Genomic DNA, 20,332 nt, shown 5'->3' with positions numbered 1-20,332 from the left:
TATTTATTTATTTATTATGTATACAATATTCTGTCTGTGTGTATGTCTGCAGGCCAGAAGAGGGCACCAGACCTCATAACAGATGGTTGTGAGCCACCATGTGGTTGCTGGGAATTGAACTCAGGACCTTTGGAAGAGCAGGCAATGCTCTTAACCACTGAGCCATCTCTCCAGCCCTCCAATGCTTTTCTTTTTGATACTTTAGTTGTTTTTTTGTTTTTCTTTCTTTTGCTGCTTTTATGTCATCTCTTTCTTTTCAACCTGGCAAGGGCTGTTTTGGGTTTCCATGTCAACTAGATTTTGATGTCAGCCACAAAAAGCAGAGGTAAGCAGACATGGGAGAAGTGAGGTGAGTTTATCTCTGGTATATTCCCCTGGACAAATTCTAAGCAAGTTAGCTAGATCAGATCACTAAATTATGCTTAACAACTATAACTACTCTTTCTTACTTTTTGTTTGTTTTGAGGCAGGGTTTCCCTGTGTAGCCTACCTGTACTGGAACTCACTCTGTAGACCATGCTGGCCTTGAACTCAAGGGATCTGCTTACCTCTGATCCTCAGTACTGGGATTAAAAGCATGTGTCACCACCACCCAATTCATTTCTACTTTTTAGACCCACTGCCTTCCTTTGTTTCTGTGAGGTTTGTTTAGAAATGACAATCTACTTACTGCTTTTAGCAACCAGGACTTCTTGTGAAGTATTGTTTGTGCTAGATCAAACTGCTGCCCTATCTCAAAAATCCCTTTACTAAACCCAATTCAATTACACCATTCAAGTCTACCATCTGTTTTTTGTCAAAATATGACTGGTATCAGGAATGTGATTAAGACTCACTAGTAAGCCAGGTTTATATAGCATGCAATCATAGCACTTGGTAGAGGAAGGCAGATCTCTGAGTTGGAAGCCGTCTGGTCTACACAGTCAATTCCAGAACTGGTAGGGTTATGTAGAGAGACCCCATCTCAAAAACAACTACAAAGAGACTGAGACAAGAGAATCGCTTAAACTTTACGGCTTGCCTAGCATATAGAGTGAAACTGTCTCAAAACCAAACCAACCAATAAACAAAACTAGTGATAATCTCAGACATTAAAAATAAAAATATAGCCAGGTGGCATTGGTACATGTCAGCACCCAGAAGGCAGAGGCAGGCAGATCTCTGTGAGTTTGAGGCCAGCCTGATCTACAGAGCAAGTTCCAAGGACAGGCTCCAAAGCTACCCTGTTTTGAAAAAACAAAAACAAATGTAATAAATAAAATATACTGAACAAGAGTAAATTCATTAAATACATTAATGAAATTAAGTACAAGCAGAGTGAGGTATCAGACAGACTTATATGAACTGAATGTTGACCTCATTACCTACTGGCTACTACAGCACATTATGCCACTGAGCTGACAGCCTGCCACTTAAAAAAAAAAACAACAACAACAGCTGGGTGGTGATGGCGCACACCTTTAACCCCAGCACTCGAGAAGCAGAGACAGATGGATCTTTGAGTTCGAGGCCAACCTGGTCTACAGACTGAGTTCCAGGACAGGCCCCAAAGCAACAGAGAAACCCTGTCTTGACAAACAAGAAAAAAAGCCCACCAATCACATTCTTAGTTTGCGAAGACAGGAAGCTATTTAAGGTAACATTTAGGCAATAGCATGCAAAGTAAGGGGTTGCTTTATTTTTGTTTCTGGAAATTTTTCTTTTCCTACTTAGAAAAGCATTTCCTGGATATTTCTCCCTTCAGAGCCACTTCCACTCACTGAATTTCTTTCTCACCTTTTCTTAATAAATCTACGTTCATGCTGACAAGATGGTTCAATAATAAGGGCACATGCCAACAAACCTGACAACCTGAGTATTACAAGTTGAAAACCAACTCCAACAGGCTATTCTCTGACCTCCACACATGTACTGTAGTACAGGAGTACGTATCCATGTATAAACATCAATAAATAAATAAATAAGTAAATAAATAAATAAAATGAAAAGTTATGTTAAAATAATCTGTCACACTGCTTAAAAGAAAGGGAAAGAAAAGACAATAAGAAAGCATATGTGCACACACTTCATCTATAATACCAATACTGGGGAGGCTGTGTGTGAAGATGCCCACAACTCAGAGGGCAGCCTGGGCTGCATAGTAACATTCTAAGTCAAAACAATAATAAAAACTTAGTAAAAGTTCTTTTAGAGTTTGAGGCCAGCCTAGTCTACAAAGCAAGTTCCAGGACAGCCAGAGATGTCAGATAGATAGATAGATAGATAGATAGATAGATAGATAGATAGATAGATAGATAGATAGATAGATAGATAGATAATATTCTTTTAAAAAGTTTTCCAGCTGGGTGGTAATGACATATACTTTTAATCCCAGTACTCAGAGGAGAGGCAGACAGATCTCTGTGAGTTTGAGGCCAGCCTGGTCTACAAAGTGAGTTCCAGGTTAGTCAAGAACTGTTACACAGAGAAACCCTGTCTCAAAAAAAAAAAAAAAAAAAAAAGAAAAAGAAAAAGAAATTTAAAAAAGTAAGAATGCAGGTACTTACCTCAAAGTCACACTCCTCTCCCACGGCATATTTGGTCATGATCTCCAGCCAGGCGGAGTCCACTAACTTCTCTAAGGACGCTGTGTTGTGGTGAACCATTTCCAGAACAAGTTTCTCGTACCAGCTAGGGAACTCCTCCTTTAAACTACAGAAATGTCAGGGTTAGCAAGAAAACACAAAAACTTTACCCAGCAATTCAATTTAAACTTTTTTTTTTTAAAAAGGGACATTTTAGAGCATTTTAGGGTAACAGCAAAACAAATACTTCTTTTTAAGAAAAATTTTTATTACTCAAGAATTTCATATAATGTGTTTCACATCCTCCCTGCAAAACAAGCATTTCTTCAGCAAATACATACAAAGCCTTGGAAAATAATGAAGATTAAAAGCCACACCACAGGGCTGGAGAGAGGGCTTAGCAGGGAAGAACATTTAAAGGACCAAAGTTCTGTCTGCAGCACACAAGTAACAACTGAAAACTGTCTGTAACTCCAGTTTTAGGAAATCTGATGCTTCTTCTGACCTCCTTATGGGCCAAGTAAGCATGTGGTACACATACATGCATGCAGGCAAAAATACTCATATGCATAAAATAAAATAAACAAATCTAAAAAAATTAAAAAACAAAGAAAAACCTGTGCAGTCGGCACTGAACTCAGAGACCTGTCTGCCTCTGCCTCCTGGAGTGCTGGAATTAAAGGCATCCACCATCACACTGGGCCCCATCATTTTGCTTTTGTAGTGTGTTTCTTTTCAAGTGAAAATTTATTCCATTCCTTGATTATGTATGTTTCAAATGCGTTCATTCATTTCTCGTAATATCCCATAAGATATCGAGCATTTTTACTTTACAGATAAAAGCTTCGTGAAAGAAGCTGGCCATAATGATGCACTCCTTTAATCCCAGCACTTGGGAGGTAGAGGCAGGTGAATCTCTGTGAGTTCAATACCAGCCTGGTCTACAAAAGCAAGTTCCAAGACATCTAGGACTGTTACAAAGAGAAATCCTGTCTTGAAACCACCCCCCTGCTAAAAAAAGAAAAAAAAAAGCTTTAGGAAAGACTGCACAGTCAATTCCTGACTTTAATCCAAAGTCAAACAATGAGCTACCACTTTCACTTATTTATCTAGAGACAGTAACTGTAAGTGCCACACCAAGGCCAGGATGGCAGTGAACACTACAAAGTGGTCTTTAGACCCTGATAACAGCCTATTCCTTTTGAAAGGCAACTGGAGGGATGAAGAACTCAGTGGTTAAGAACTCTCTTGCTCTTCCAAAGGACCCAGGATCAATTCCCAGCACCATTACAGTTCATAAATATCTGAAACTAAATAAACTGAAAGCTAAAGGATTCTAGCTTCTAAGGGTACTGCACTCATATAGTATACAGACATACATGCAAGCTAAACACCTATACCCAGAAAATAAGGTTAACCTTGAAGAAAGAAAAAAAGCAACTGGATGACACTGACCGAAACTGCTATATATGCAAAGATATTCACAGTTGGATTCTTTTAAGAGAAAATAAAAACCAAACTAATCGAGTGTTAGACATGCAATTTCAACCATATCATTTTATACTTATTTGAAGCAATGGGGAGGAGTGGATCAACTATGTGAACAATCACAGAAATGCCAGTGTTAAGTGTGTTTTATTGAAGTACTAGAGACTGAACCCAAAGAGCTAGCTGCACCTTTAGCCTCATGTTAGGTTTTATATTACCTTGTTTGACTCTGCTATCCATAGCTACCCATACATCTTTAATTACTGGACCTCAAGTCTCTTAACACACTTTACAAGACAGGAATCTATCTGTACAGTGCTCACATCAAGCTTTAAGGCAGTCAATTACCTTGTAGTCTACCCATGAGCCTCCAGCCTCCATCCCCAGCTTAACCATCCTCCCAAGATGTCTTCAGACTTCTTTAACTCCATGAGGATTTTCCTGAACCCTACAAAGTCAATCTCTTTCCATTAATTCTCTCCAGTCAATCAAGTTTTAAAACTTCATTTTCTGAGGAAAGAGAGGCTGAATGGTAGTGTTCAGATTCTTTTAATCTAGATCATGTTTTTGTTTTTTGTTTTTTTTTTTTGAGACAGGGTTTCTCTGTGGTTTTGGAGCCTGTCCTGGAACTAGCTCTTGTAGACCAGGCTGGTCTCGAACTCAGAGATCCGCCTGCCTCTGCCTCCCAAGTGCTGGGATTAAAGGCATGCGCCACCACCGCCCGGCTTCCCACCCTTCTTTCTTGACACAGTGAAGATGGTGCCAAAGGGCAAGGCTTCTGCTACTCACAGTTCAGCAACTTCCTGTTCCTCCTCCCAGGCCTCCTTGTGTGTTAGCTGACTGCTTCCAGTGCTCTTACATGTCCAAATGCGCTCACTGTATCTTTCCAAGCGGGCTTCATACTCTCTGTCAGCAGTGGCTCAGGAAAACAACAGTCAAGCAACGAAAAACCAATATACACACAAATCCTTTCCAAAATATAGAAAGATAAAATAAGAATGAAATCTGCTTAAGTCATAAATCCAAAGTATGACCATAATTGAAAAATAATAACAGCTGGCCACGTTTTATAACAAAATAATAATGCTGGGGCCACTTTAGTTGGTTCAGTGACTGAAGACCCTGCTACCAATTCTGATGACCTGAGTTTGACCTCCAGAATCCATATGAAAGAATTGACTGCTACAAGCTGTCCTCTCACTGCCATATGTAAACTATACACAATAAATTGCTGTACAAAGAAATTTTAATATTTTGATACAAACGAAATTTCATAAATTCACCAAGGTTTCATTTCACAAGAAATTATAAAAAGCCAGTCATGGTTGCACATGGCAAAAAGCAAATTAAAATACAAGTCATGAAGCTGGAAAGATAGTTCAGCTGTTAAGAACACTGACTGAGGCCGGGTAATGGTGGTGCACGCCTTTAATTCCAGCACTCAGGAGGAAAAGGCAGGTAGATCACTGTGAGTTTGAGGCCAGCCTGGTCTACAGAGCGAGTACCAGGACAGGCTCCAAAGTTACAGAGAAACCCTGTTGGGGGGAGGGGGGTGAGAACTCTGACTGCTGTTATTCCAGAGGGCCCAGGCTCAATTCCCAACACCCACATGGTAGCTCACAACTGTCTGTAACTCCAGTTTCAGGGGATCCTACACCCTCATACAGACATACATGCAGGCAAAACACAATGCACATAAAATAAAAATAAATAAACCATTTAAAAAATAGAAGTAAAATAAAATACAAGTCATGAGGACTAAAGACTTTTTCAGACAAGGGTCTTTTTACTTGTAACTAGCTGGTTGACAGTGAGTTCCAGCTGCAATGGTGGGAAAAGCTGACATAGTAGACATATATATGGCACTATTATATTCTCTTTTCCTATCTCACTCAGGAAGTGATTGAAGTCACAAATCTAAAGTGAATCTGTATGCCTCTCTCTTCCAAGTGCTAGGCATGTACCACCACACCCAACAGGAATGAATTTAAGGTAAAATGAAACTGTACAACTCAGTCACAAAGTTTATGCCACAAGGGCTTAGAGGTTAAGAACACTGACTGCTCTTCCAGAGGACCCGAGTTCAATTCCCAAAACCCACGTGGCAGCTCATAACAATCTGTAATTCCAGTAGGAAACCTGACATCCATGGCAAAGCACTAATGCACACAGGGTGGTAGTGGCACATGCCTTTCAATCCAGCACTTCGGCAGCAGAGGCAGGCAGATCTCTGTGTGTTCAAGGCCAGTCTGGTCTACAGAGCTAGCTCCAGGACAGGCTCTGAAACTATAGAGAAACCCTTTCTCGAAAAACCAAAAAACTAAACTAAAACAAACAAAAAACCATCAATGCACATAAAATAAAAAATTATAAAAAAACTTTATTCCATGGGGTCTGGAGAGAGAGGTCATTAGTTAAATACACTTGATGCTCTTGCAAAGAACTCAGATTAGGTTCCCAGCACCCACATAGTGGCTCAAAACCATCCATAACACCAATTCCAAGGGATTTAGTACCTCATTCTTACCTCCTCAGACACCAAGCAGAAATGTGGTACACACACACGCACGCACGCACGCACGCGCGGGCCCAAGTGAAACTCTTTATTTTATAAAATAAATCTAAAAACAGACTTTAAAAAAGAAATCAGTCTACTGCCATGCGGTGGTGGCGCACACCTTTAACCCCAACACTAGGGAGGCAGAGGCAGGTGGATTTCTATGAGTTCGAGGCCAGCCTGGTCTACAAGAGCTAGTTCCAGGACAGGTTACAAAGCTACAGAGAAACCCTGTCTCGAAAAACTAAACTAAACTAAACTAAAAATAAAAATCAGTCTACAGTAAGATAAGTAAGATGACCACATCCCACAGGCAGTTTGGAGTAAATGCAGACTGGTGATTCATTTCCCACTCATTAGTCCTTCTTCTACCTAATCATGGCTCTGATATACTATTTATTCCAGTCTTCATGTTGGCTCTGGTAACACTAACTTCACCTAACCATTAACTAGTTGTTCAGTCTTCCTGAGTGGGATGGGAGAAGAGAACAGAATAGTGTGACTTTCCCACCATCCCAACTGGAACTATCAGCCACCCATACTCAAATTCAATTAATAAACAACTAGTTTACTTCTGTGCACCAATAGTAACAGATGCTATACAAGAAAATAAACTGAGGGCTGGAGAGATGGCTCAGTGGTTAAGAGTACTGACTGCTCTTCTAGAGGACCTGGGTTCAATTCCCAGCACCCACATGGCAGCTAACAACTGTCTGTAACTGTAAGATCTGATACCTTCACAGACTGATACACATAAAATAAAATTAAAAGTTAAGAAAATAAACTGAGCTGCAACTAGAGTTAGCTGCCAATCCCAGTATATTCCAAGCAACATGCTTTATCCTCACTCAAAGTATTTAAAGCCAGTAGTGTCACTCGCCTGTAATCCCAGCACCTAGGAGGAAGGGGCAGGGAGATCAGGAGTTCCAGGTCATCTCCACAAAGAGTTTGAGACAAACTTGGGCCACATAAAACCCTGTCTCAAAAAGAATAAAAACAAGGGCTGGAGAGATCGCTCAGAGGTTAAGAGCATTAGCTTCTCTTCCAGAGGACCTGAGTTCATTTCCTAGCACCCACATGGTAATTCACAACCATCTGTAATGAGATCTAATACACCTCTTCTGGCCTGCAGACACACATCTGTATACATAATAAATAAATCTTAACAAAACAAAAACAAAACTGAAAGGGGAAGAGAGAATAACTGTTAAAAGATAGTTGAATCAATAGGCTCTAAATTCTATTTCTGATTTTAGGTTACCAAAAGTCACTCACTCCCAAGTAACCACTCAGAGAAAATGTCAATTGAGGTTTTTGTTTCAGCAACTGCTGTACATGTAATTGAGACAAAATGTCAAAGCAATTCTCAAAAGGTTAAGCAATCTATAACTGATAAGGCATTTTCAAATTCTAGACTATGTCATTATGCATTTACTTTTCAGGACCCCAAGAACTATTCTTACCACAATATGCTGCTTTATTCTCTTTAGCCAAGTAATGTTTATTTCTTTCAAAAGGACCTGGCTGTGGTGGTTTAAATAAGAATGCTTAGTCATTAGGAAGTGGCACTACTTCAGAAGGATTAGAAAGTGTGACCTTGCTGGAGAAAGTGTCATTGGGCGTGGGCTTTGGGGTTTCAAAACCCCAAGTTAGTTCCAGTGCCTGGCTCTTCCTGCTGCCTGTGGATCTAGATGTGGAACTCTCAGTGACTCTGACCATCTCTCTATGTTCCTACCATCCTCCCCACCATGACAATAAAGGACTAAACCTCTAAAACTATAAGCAAGCCCCAATTAAATGTTTTCTGATGTAAGAGTTGCTGTAGTCATGGTGTCTCTTCACAGCAACAGAACACTGACACAATGCTTCGGCCCAACAACATATGAAGGTTTAACTAGCATAACTAAAGGGGCTGGATAGATGGCTCTGTAGTTAAGGGCACTTGCTGCTTTTGAAGATCTAGGTTCAGCTCCCAGAATCTAAATTCACAACCATATGTAGAGTTCCAGAGACCAGACACTCTCTTCTGACCACCAGACACAATATATGCAGGCAGTACATAGACAATATACACAAGCAGGAAAAACACCCATACACATAAATTTAAAAACAAACAAATAGGGGCTGGAGAGATGGCTCAGAGGTTAAGAGCATTGCCTGCTCTTCCAGAGGTCCTGAGTTCAATTCCCAGCAACCACATGGTGGCTCACAACCATCTGTAATGAGGTCTGGTACCCTCTTCTGGCCTGCAGGCATATACACAGACAGAATATTGTACACATAATAAATAAATATTTAAAAACAAACAAACAAACAAATAAGAAACCCATGTAACTAAAGATGAACATGGTGGTACACTCTTACAATTCCAGCATTCTAAAGGCTGGAGCCTGTCACAAACACATGCAAGTACAGTCCTAATACTAATAAAGCAAACTCTCAGATTTGCCTTTTAATTCTATCTTTTCTCTCTTTGGATCAAACTGTCAATCAATTAACAACTCGAATCTGGCATAATCTATTATAGTGAATTAACTGGGCATTATCATATATTTTTAATCTCAATACTTGGGAGGTAGAGGCAGAAGACTGCCCCAAGTTCAAAGCCAGCCCATGCTACACACAAACTTTGAAATCAGCATGGGCTATAATTAACCAGAAAAATAAACCCATCAAAACTACAACTTTGGGAACTGAAGAAATGGCTTGTTGATTAAGAGGACAGGCTGTTCTTCTAGAGGACCTGGGTTTTATTCCCAACACCTACATGGTGGCTCACAAACATCCGAAACTCCAGTTTCCAGATCTATATCCCTCTTCTGGCCTCTGAGGGTACCAGGCATACACATGGTATACAGACATGTATGCAGGCAAAATACTCATAAAACAATTATTTTTAAAGATTTATTTATTTATTATGTACACAACATTCCTTCCATGTATGCTCACATGCCAGAAGAGGGCACCAGATCTCATTATAGATGGTTGTGAGCCACCATGTGGTTGCTGGGAATTGAACTCAGGACCTTTGGAAGAGCAGTCAGTGCTCTTAACCTCTGAGCCATCTCTCCAGCCCCCTTATTTTTAATTTTTAAAGATTTATTCATAGCCAGGTGTGGTGGTGCATGTATTTAATCCCAGCACTGGGGAGGCAGAGGCAGGCTGACCTCTATGAGCTCGAGGCCAGCCTGGTCTACAAAGTGAACTTCAGGATTGCCAGTGCTGTTACACAGAGAAACCCTATCTCAAAGAACCAAACCAAAACGAAAAAAAAAAAAATGTTCAAAACTATAACCTAATTCCATTTACAGTTACCTAACTCTTCAAGCATGCTCTACTCAGACTGTTCTAGAGTCATATATACTGCACAAATACGATAAAACTCCTAAAACAGTTGTTTCTAAAATTCAGAAACTATGACAACTGATGCACACAACAAAAATATGAATCTATATTAGGTTGTTGGTAGCTCCAGTTCACGAGTAAAACCCAGTTTTACTTAATAGGCCATCTATGGCCAAATGACATCAAAAACTGTTAGCTGGGTATAATGATGGACACCTGCAGTCCCCCCAGTCAGGAGGCTAGGGCTAGAGGGACTGCCTAAAGTTCCAGGCCAGCCAGAGCTAAATAAGACATACATAGCTGTCTCAAAACCAAGTAAGAGCCAGTCTGTATTTCATTAAGCCAGACTACAACTCAAAAAGCAAAATAGGGCTGGATGGCTGGGCATGACGGTGCATGCTTTTAGTCCCAGCACTCAGGAGGCAGAGGCAGACGGATCTCTGTGAGTTTGAGGCCAGCCTGGTCCACATTAAAAATCCCAGGACAGCTACGGCTGCATAGTGAGACCCTATCTCAAAATCAACAAACAGGGCTGGAGAAATGACTCAAGTAAGAGCACTGACTCCTTTCCAGAGGACCCAAGTTCAATTCCTAGCACCCACATGGCAACTCGCAACTGCCAGTAACTACAGTCACAGGGATCCCATCCTTTCTTCGGATCTCCATGGGTACCATGCACACACTTAGTGTAATTCATTCATGCAGGTAAACACTCAGACATAAAACAAATTCCAGTTTTCTTTTTTTAAAATTAAAAAAAAAATGTGCGTGTGGGTGTGAGAATGTGTGAATGAAAGCATGCTATGCATTGTATGTGCTGTAGTACCTACACAAGCCAGAAGGGGGCATTATATTCCCTCAGAGTGGGATTTACCACCAGGGTTGTGAGTCCGCAATCTGAGGTTCTCCAGTAATAAGAGCTCTTAACACTAGGCCATCTCTCCAGCCCCTTTTGTTTTTGAGACAGGGTCTCCTTGTACTTTAGGCTGGTCTAAAACTCCTTTTTCTCCTGCCTCAATTTCAGAATACTGTAAATTCAAGGAGTACAAAGTACCTTCAAGAACTCACTGACTCACTGCTTAAAGTTAAAATAGAAAAAGTTGCTATAATAATTCATGCAATCAAAATAAAAAGAAAATTAATCTTGTTAAAAACATAACCATAAATATAAATTGAGGACTGGTAATATTTCAAATACAGCTGTTGCTCAACCATACATCTGCTCTCCTCCATGGAACCACTAATAGCCTCATAAAGAAACATGCCGACCAGCCAGCCACACAGTCCAGAGCACTCTAAACCACCCTCAACATGCTCCCACTACTGGAAATTTCCAGGAGAATAATTTCCTCTAATATAATCCTTTTTAAAGAACTCCTGTTAAAAAGTTCTAAATACTGGTATAGGAAATCCTAAAAGAAAGAATGTTTATTAAATACATACTATTTTAAATAATTCAGGTTTCAGTTTTCGTTAAGTCTGAAGGGCTAGGGAAATAGTACTATGATGGTTGATGGTGCCTGCCTAGCATGCTTCACAATGTAAACCATGGCATACATATGACCACACACCCTATCTTCCCCAGACAATAAATAATAAACAAAGCCTTTGTTAATAGTTTTAAATTAACTGGCTATGGTCATTTTTCAAACAGCTCAGTATACCTGTTAAGAGTTGGAATTTATCTTTTATGAAGTATTTAGTATACTTACTAGAACAAAATCCACCTCTAATAATATTAGTGTTACCATCAACAGTTCACAAACAATCAATAGCTGGGTGTAGTACAATACAATTTTAAGGAAGCCAAGGCAGGCAAATCTCTGAGTTTAAGGACAGCCAGGACTATATATGAGTTCCAGGCCAACCAGTGCTACATAGTAAGAACTCTGACTCAATAAAACAAATAAAGAGAAGAATGAATGACATAGAGAGACTATGTTAGATTCCCAGAAGTAAACTTTTACTCTAGTGAAAGCATGGAAACTGCTTAAAAAAAAAAAAAAAGCAAGTATATAATTAGCAGAAATAATGTAATTAGTAGAGCTAAATACACCTTATATCATCTACCTACAACTTATATCAAAATGACAGTGTAGACTAATATTTCAATAAATGGGGGGGAGTTGTGGGAGAGATGGCTCAGCAGTTAAGAGCACTTACTAATACATGGTGACAATCATCTATAAACACAACATGAGGTGCATATACATCCATGTAGACAAAACACTCATACACATAAAATACATAAATCTTTAAAAAATTAATTCCATTAAAATAAAAGAAGGTGAAGTATGATGACACAAGACTATGATCCTAACACCCAGAAATCCCTCACAAGGGAGGTTGAGGATTAAAGCACTCAAGGGCAACATGGGTTATATCACAGACACTGCAGCTCAGTAGTACAGCAGCACATGCAAGGCCCTGGTTCCACAATTCCCTGTTCTTCCCTTGGTTTATTTACAGTGATATGGCTGAAAGCACTGGTTTGTGATCTCAACTCTCATCATTATAACCAGGGTGTATGATCTTTAACACACCAACTTCAATTCTCTTGAGCCCACTAGGCAAGCAGACAGGATCTAGACCCCTTAAGACTCATTTCAGCTCAGAGATGCTATAGACACATGATCAAAATTACCTACCTACATGAATGCCAGGCATGGTAGCGCACGCCTTTAATCCCAACACTTAGGAGGTGGAGACAGGCAGATCTATGTGAGTTTCAGGTCAGTATGGTCTACAAAATGACTTCCAGGCTTGAAAGATCTACAAAGTGAGACCCTATCAAAAAAAGAAAAAACAAAACAAAACAAACAAACAAACAAAAAAAACACGGGCTAGAGTCAACAGTGAAGTTAAGTGCAGAGTACCTGGGTTCAATTCCCAGCATCTACACGGTAGCTCTTTAACCCCAGTTCCAGGGGATCCAAAGTTGTCATCTGGCCTCCAGAGGAACCAGGAATACAAGCGGTATATAGACACAGATACAGGCAAAACACCATATAGATAAAACTAAAAGGGGCGGTGCTTTTCTAAGACTCTCTGTAGGTGAACACTGGAATTCAGAACTGATACTAACAAAACTGAACCTGCCCTAGCTGGTGCTGGAGTAAAGGCCTGTTAAGTCCAGCTACTGGGAAGGCTGAAGCAGGAGAACCAAAAGTCCAAGGCCTGCCTAAGCCACATGGTGAGTTCAGAGCCAACGTCAGCAATTCTGGTAATGCCCTTACTCAAAATAAAGAAAGAGGGCTAAAGATATAGTTTACTAATAGTACAAGGCCCTAGGTTCAAGCCCCCAATGATGAGAGGAAGGGAAGGGAAATTATCCTAATTATTCAAAACACTATATTAAAGCCAAGATCAAGCTGAGCAGGTAGACATCTGCAATCCCAACACTTTGGAGGTTGAGGCAGGGGGACTAGGCAGTAAAGGCCAGCTTCCAAAACATAAGTTAGAAGTCATCCTGGGATACAATTAAAAAAAAATGTCTGAAGCAAAGGCCAAGAGTAAATTGCCCTTTCTGATCTACAGGTACAGCAGGAATTAAAACAAAATCTAGTCTTTTCAAAGGAAAAGGGATGATAAAAGTATTTTTTATGCAAGTTTGATACGGAAATCTATCTTTTTTCAAACTAAGTGGACAGGCAGTGGTAGCCCATACCTTTAATCCCAGTACTCAGGAGGTAGAGGCAGGTGGCTATGAGGCCAGCCTGGTCTACAAATCGAGTTCCAGGACAGTCAGGGCTAGAAACCCTGTCTCAAAAAAACAAAACGAACACACAAAAAGCCCAAATAAGACCTAAAAGATTCATCCAACATTTCCCCCACTGTGCAAAAAAGTGATACAACTTTTAACCAAGTGGTATGGTTGGTCCAGAAATCTTAAAGCAATGGTCAGAAATGCAGAGGCTATTTTAAAACACCAGGTTCACGGTCCTAAAACAGAAAACGTTAAGGATGTCGCAAAAGTTTACCTGCTTCTAACTGTATTGAATGGTGGCACAGGCTTGGAAGGTTGACTAAGTTCAAGCAGGATTGGTAGAGGCTATGCAAAGACAGCCTGAACAACACAGCAAGATTTTTGTCTCAAAAAATAAACAAATAAGCAAATAGATAAAATAAAATAAAAAAGGAAAGAAAGCAAGCCATCTGGGGAGGGAGAAGCAGGAGGATCAGAAATTCAAATCCAGCCTCGACTGCAGAGTTCAAGACCAGCCTGATAAACACAAAGCACTCTTTCGAAAAAGAAAGAAAAATGAAGCTTCTAAATTTCAAACCTGTTTGTTCCCTGGGGAAGAAAAGGCCACCAGAACCATCAAGGTACCTTTCTGCCCCCTCCCACCTACAGTGGGGGAGAAGTTAATGCCGCGTTTTGTGGTCCACGGTTCTGTCAGTTCATCCCTGGCCTAAAGTCCACTCCGGAGGAGAAAAACAAAACCCACAACTCACATCAATGTCCCCGCACTGCCCACACAAGACGCAGCGGAAGCTTGCACAAGCCGGATCACGCGACCGCGCCGGTACAATTTCAAAAACTTAACTTGACGGTTTCATTTATACGAAGGGAGAGAAAGAAAATGCGCATCGGAAACCCGGCGTCCCTCCCCTAGTCACTTAGGGCCCGAAGCCAAGTTGGGGAGGAGGGAATTGGTACTGCGATCGTCACCGAGGCCCCGGGGACAAAGTAAGGGGGAAAGGATGGAGGCGCGCGGTTCCGGGAAGGACGGCTGGAGACGGCCGGCCGGATGGATTCCGCCGGGGAGATCCCAGCCCGGCCATGCAGGGCCCCGGACACCGCGGCCCGCGGATGGCCCGGTGCGGTGACAGCTGCCCCGCGAGCGGCGCGCGGCCCATCCGCATCTCGCCATCTCCATCCCTCGCCCTGCGCAGCCGCGGCCGGGCGTCCACAGCGTGCACGGAAAAAGGATACTCCCGGGTGCGGAAGGCCTCCTGAGTGTGCGGGATGGTGAAGAGCGGCTCCTCTCCCGGCAGCGGCTTCACCAGCGGGAAGGGCTTGCGGCCCAGCAGCGGCGCCATCGCGGCAGCGGCGGGCACGGAGCGCCGGAGGCTCGGCCGCTCGGCCGCGCAGAGCTAGGCCCCGGCGGCTCCGAGCGAACGAGCGAGCGAAGCGCCTGGCTCCCGGGGCGGTGGGGGAGGGGAGGGGTGAGAGGGCGGCGCGAACTCCGGCTTCCCTCAGAGCTGGCGGGACCGCGCCACGGCCATGGAAGCGAGGGGAAAGCCGCGAGGGGGAAGAAACCGAGATATCCTCCTCGCTCCTTCCGGCGCCTTTCGCCTCCCGCCGATCTCCGCCGCCGCCGCCGCTAGTCACGACTCCTCTCCAGCGGGCACCGGAGGAAATTATTGAAAAATGGCGGGAGATTCCCTTCCTACCCCCCCGCTGCCGGGCCAGCGCACAGACTAACTTGCTCCTCCGTGGCGCCCTGGGACGGATGCTTCGATAGGCGGAGGGCTGAGCGGCGTTCGTAGTCTATTGGCTCAGAGCGGCTGTCGCTCCGCGCTCCAGTCCCGCCCCTTGGGCCCCAGCCACGTAGTTTGGTTGCAGCGCACTAGAGGGCAGTCTGAAAAGGTGAAAGGTCACGTTATGTAAGAGCCGGGGGCTGGCGTGCGGGCCTCCGGTGGCGGACTTAAAAAGTAAAGGGACGGGGAGGAAGCGGGGAGGACGGAAGGTGGAGGACTCAACGAGGACAGAGCAGACAGCCCTGTCACACAGACACAGACATTGCACCATCTGTCACCCACGGCGACACCGACATCCGGGCACCCACTGTCCGTGTGGTGCGCCGAAGGGGGGAGGGGGAGCGCGCGGCCAGGGGCTTTGTCTTTCCACTCGCGCTCCGCCCCCCTCTTAAAGGGGCCGCGCTCGGCCACGCCCGGGGAGCCGCGGGTGGAGTTGTGCTGGGCGGGAAGTAACTCGGGCCCTGCCCAAACAGAGGTTTCCTATTAGGGCGCCTGGGACCCCAGCCGGTGTGGCTGCGAAACGGAGATTGACAGTCGGCCTGTCTCTAAAAGACTTACAGGGAAGGTTAATGTAGAAGTTTCTTTAAAAATCTGTGGAAGAAAAGCTGCAAGGCTGGCTCAGGGGTTGAGAACGTGTACTCCGCTTTGGGAGGACCCAGGTTCAATTCCCAGCTCCCACATCAGGTAGCGCGAAACTGCCTGTAACTGCAGCTCCAGGAGTTCCCACTTCTCTTGCCCAAGCGCGCATTACACCCCCACCATGCACGCACACATACACAATTTAAAAATAAATCTTTTTTTAATATTTATTTATTTATTATGCATACAATATTCTGTCTGTGTGCATGCCTGCAGGCCAGAAGAGGGCACCAGACCTCTTTACAGATGGTTGTGAGCCACCATGTGGTTGCTGGGAATTGAACTCAGGACCTTTGGAAGAACAGGCAATGCTCTTAACTACTGAGCCATCTCTCCAGCCCCAAAAACTAAATCTTTTTAAAATAGTAAGTGGAGGGGGCTGGAGAGATGGCTCAGAGGCTAAGAGCACTGGCTGCTCTTCCAGAGGTCCTGAGTTCAATTCCCAGCAACCACATGGTGGTTCACAACCATCGGTACTGAGATCTGGCGCCCTCCTCTGGCGTGCGGGCATACATGGAGGCAGAATGTTGTATACATAATAAAAATAAAGAAATCTTTAAAAAAAAAAGTGGAAGGATGATGTAAAAGTTTCTTGTATGTGTATACATACATACATACATGAGGCTTATACAAGTCAGACTTCTAAAGCTGGAGAATTCTGAGTGAGTTCGTGGCTAGCATGGGCTACATACAGTCTTTGCAGGTCAGTCTGAGCTGAATAGCAAGACCCCATCACAATAAGCAAATAAGTAAAATTACATTAAAGGACGTGTGTGTGTCTGTGTCTGTGTGTGTATTGGGGCTGCAGAGGTGACTCAGCAATTAAGAGCTTCCTGTTCTGATTCACGGCTTTGACCTTAAGGGCTCATAACTGCCTGTAACTCCAGAGAGACAGACACATGCAACCCTGTATACATACCCCCCATGTGCATAATTTCAAATAAAAGTTAAAGAGGTCTAGACAGATGCTTGCAGAGTAGTGGTGACACATGCCACAAAGGTTAAAAACAAACAAAAACCAGGCTGCTCTTGCAGAAGATCTGAGTGGAGTCCCAGCATCCTCATGGGATGGCTCCCAACTGCTTGTGACTCCAGTTCAAAGGGAGTCCAGCCTCGTCTTCTGGACTCTGAAGGCACATGCACACAACCCTAACCCCTGCACAAGTAAAAAAAAAAATCAATAATAGCAATAATAAATTTAAACTTAATGGCTGGAGAGACGGCTCGAAGTTAGGAGTACCGACAGCTCTTCCAGGGAACCAGGGTTTGAGTCCCAGTACCCACATTGTGGGTAAAGTCACAAAAGTCTGTAACTCCAATCCCAGGGGATATGACCCCTTCTTCTGGTCTCCATGGGCATTGCACACATGTGGGGCACACACAGGCAAAACATACATACATGTAAAATAAAATAATAGGGATAAAAAGATGAGGATTTGACACTTAATGTTCATGGAAATCAGAATCCCAGCGCTGGGGTGGAGAAATAGGTAGATCCTTGTGAGTTTGAAGCCAAGCAGGACTATGGAGGTGGGGGGCAGGGAGAGAGAGAGGAGAGGAGAAATGAAAGCAAACAAGGAAAAGTAAAGAAAAGGGCTCTTGCTGGGCGGTAGTGGCGCACACCTTTAATCCCAGCATGTGGGAGGCAGAGGCAGGTGGATCTAAGTTTGAGGCCAGCCTTGCAGGAAAGGCTCCAAAGCTACAGAGAAACCCTGTCTTGAAAACGAACAAACAAACAAAAGTTCTTCCTTGGTCAGGGCAAAATTTAGCTACGTTGCCTCAGACTCACAGGTGTTGCTGCCTCAGTCTCCCCAGCTCCGCCGACTTCACCTCTGTGCCTCTGATCACATCATTCATTGCCTTCTGAATCTCATTCTCTAATGGTTCCAAGCATACCCCGTTTCACCCAATTATCAGGCCTTTTGATCAGTGTTTACTGTTAGCATATATCATTTACCCGTAATCACATAATAATGGGTTTCATCGTAACATTTTTATATGTTTGTCATGTTTTTATATTTATGATTTCTTTACTTGTGGGGGGAGCATGGGTACCACTGTGCACACGGGAAGGTCAGAGGGCAATTTGGCAGGAGTCAGTGCTCTCCTTCCACCACATGGATCCTGGGGCTTGAACTCAGGTCCCGCTGAGCCATCTTGCAGGCTCATAGTATTTATTTCGGCCATATTCCTTCCCCTTCCCCTCTCTCGTCCTCCTCCTGCTCCCTCTGATTCTTCCTTCTGAACTAAAACCATTAACCACGCCTTTCTACTTTCATGTTGGATTTTGTGTTGTTGTCGTCATCTCTGATTTTTTTTTCGTGTTTCTGCGTGGTTTTTAATGCATACGACACAATGAGGTTCATAATGGCTGCTTTCAGAAGCATGGAGAACTTACCAGTCACTGTATGTACCACTGAAGATGCCTCTGGCTCACCCCAGCAGCCATGGATCCTCAGGGAGGGGCAGGGTCTTTGAGTCCCTCCCCATCCACGACCAAAACACTGATGAATCCAGTCTTTTGAAGGTCTTATGCAGACAGTCACGACTCAAGGTTTGGTTTTGTTTTTGAGACTGGGATTCTTTTAAGCCAGGCTAGCCTCTAACTCACCGAGAGAATGACCTTGAACCTCTGGTCATCACCACCCCGAGCTGGGCTTCCAGGTGTGCCGTGCTTGGTTTCTGTTGTTCAGGGGTTCGACTTCATGCGTGCTAGGTAAGCTCTCCACCAGCTGAGCTACACCCCCATGCAAGACTTTTTTAAGTCATAATTTTAGCATGATTACTCATGCAATGTATCCTCTCTCCCATTTGAATAAACAGATTAATACTAAAGGACAAAATTAAAGTTGGCAGTTCCCAGGCATCCTCCTCAGACCTCCTCCTGTGTCCACTCCCAGGCAGCAGTACCTGGTTTTCTGCTGGGAAAAGCACCATTTAGAGATGCCCATCCATTGGCTTCCTCATGCAGCCTCCTACAGGACACGGACCCAGCCTAGGGCTTGCCTTGTGCCCTGCCGCATGGAGCGGTCCTGTCACCCACTCATTCCGCATGGGTCCCTTCACGGATCCCTTCACAAACCTTCACCCAAACAGTTCACCTTCCACCAGGTCTCTTCAGTCTGTCCCATTGGTATCTCAAACTCAAAACATCTCGAACCTGGAGCTTGGTGGTGAGACGCTATACTTCCAGAACTTGGGACAAGGAAGAAAGATGAGGAGTTCAAGCTTATCCTAAACTCTATCGCAAGTTGGCAGCCAGCCTGGCCTACCTGAGAATCTGTCTTAAACACAGCCAGGTGAAATGGCACACACCTTTCACCCAGGACTCAGGAAGCAGAGGCAGGCAGATCTCTGAGAGTTCCGGGCCACCAGGACTATACAGTAACTAGCCCAATCAGGACTAGATAGTGAGACCTTGCCTCAGAAAAACCCAAATAGGACAAAAAGAACAAGACTGGGGGTGGTGGGGTAGCTCAGAGGTAAAGCGTTCTTGCCAACCCCAAGGTCTTGCGTTCACTTCAGTTCCCTGGGACCCGCATATTAGAAAGAGAACCAGCTCTTCAAGTTGTCTTCTGTCACACACACACACACACACACACACTAATGATGAAACAAACCCCTTCCCATAGTCTATAATCTTTTATGCCTCTGCCCACCTTCCTCTTGATTCTATGGAAACAACACTGACCTCTTTCTTATGTAGTAGTTAGCAGTCAGGGCGCAACTAGATGATATCAGATGATTTTAATCTACAGCCTTAAAATCTTGCAGCTAGGGCTGGAGAGATGGCTCAGTGGTTAAGAGCACTGACTGCTCTTCCAGAGGTCCTGAGTTCAATTCCCAGCAACCACATGGTGGCTCACAGCCATCTATAATGAGACTTGGTGCCCCCTTCTGGCTTGCAGGCACACATGGAAGGAATGCTGTACACATAATAAATAAATAAATATTTAAAAAAAAATCTTGCAGCTAGCTCCTTTTCTTGCCTTCCCTACAGTCTCCTACTTGGGGCTGTTATTATTTCTGTATTAAACTATATTATAATGACTTTCTGCTCTAAGTTTTCTTTGGTGAGGGGCAGCAAAATGGCACAGCAGGTAAAGCCACTTGCTATGGAGCCTGAGGCCTGAGTGTGATTCCTGGACCCATAAGGCAGAAAGCTGACTTTTGCAGGTTGTCCTCTGACTTCCACCATCACACTGTGTTTCATGCAAACACACATAAAAAATGTTATTACTATTACTTTTTGTTT

General features: G+C 43.5%; 1 protein-coding gene across 1 annotated transcript in view; it reads right to left on the bottom strand.

The window, feature by feature from the left end:
• The window catches only part of Baz1b (bromodomain adjacent to zinc finger domain 1B), a 63,527-nt gene extending 48,144 nt beyond the window's left edge, over positions 1–15,383 (bottom strand). Inside the window, exons 1-3 of the mRNA XM_050129280.1 lie at positions 14,891–15,383; positions 4,842–4,958; positions 2,547–2,691 (exon numbers count right to left, since the gene is read on the bottom strand). Coding sequence (XP_049985237.1) covers positions 2,547–2,691; positions 4,842–4,958; positions 14,891–14,997 — 369 coding nt within the window. The 5' untranslated portion in view covers positions 14,998–15,383. The remainder of the gene's footprint in view (positions 1–2,546; positions 2,692–4,841; positions 4,959–14,890) is intronic.
• Between the last annotated feature and the right edge of the window lie 4,949 nt (positions 15,384–20,332).

Source organism: Alexandromys fortis, unplaced genomic scaffold, assembly GCF_014885135.2.
Source record: "Alexandromys fortis isolate MF-2015 unplaced genomic scaffold, M_Fortis_MF-2015_v1.1 scaffold_312, whole genome shotgun sequence".
Classification (NCBI taxonomy): domain Eukaryota; kingdom Metazoa; phylum Chordata; class Mammalia; order Rodentia; family Cricetidae; genus Alexandromys; species Alexandromys fortis.
Note: the sequence above shows the minus strand (reverse complement) of the source record. Positions and strands in the feature narration are given on the sequence as shown.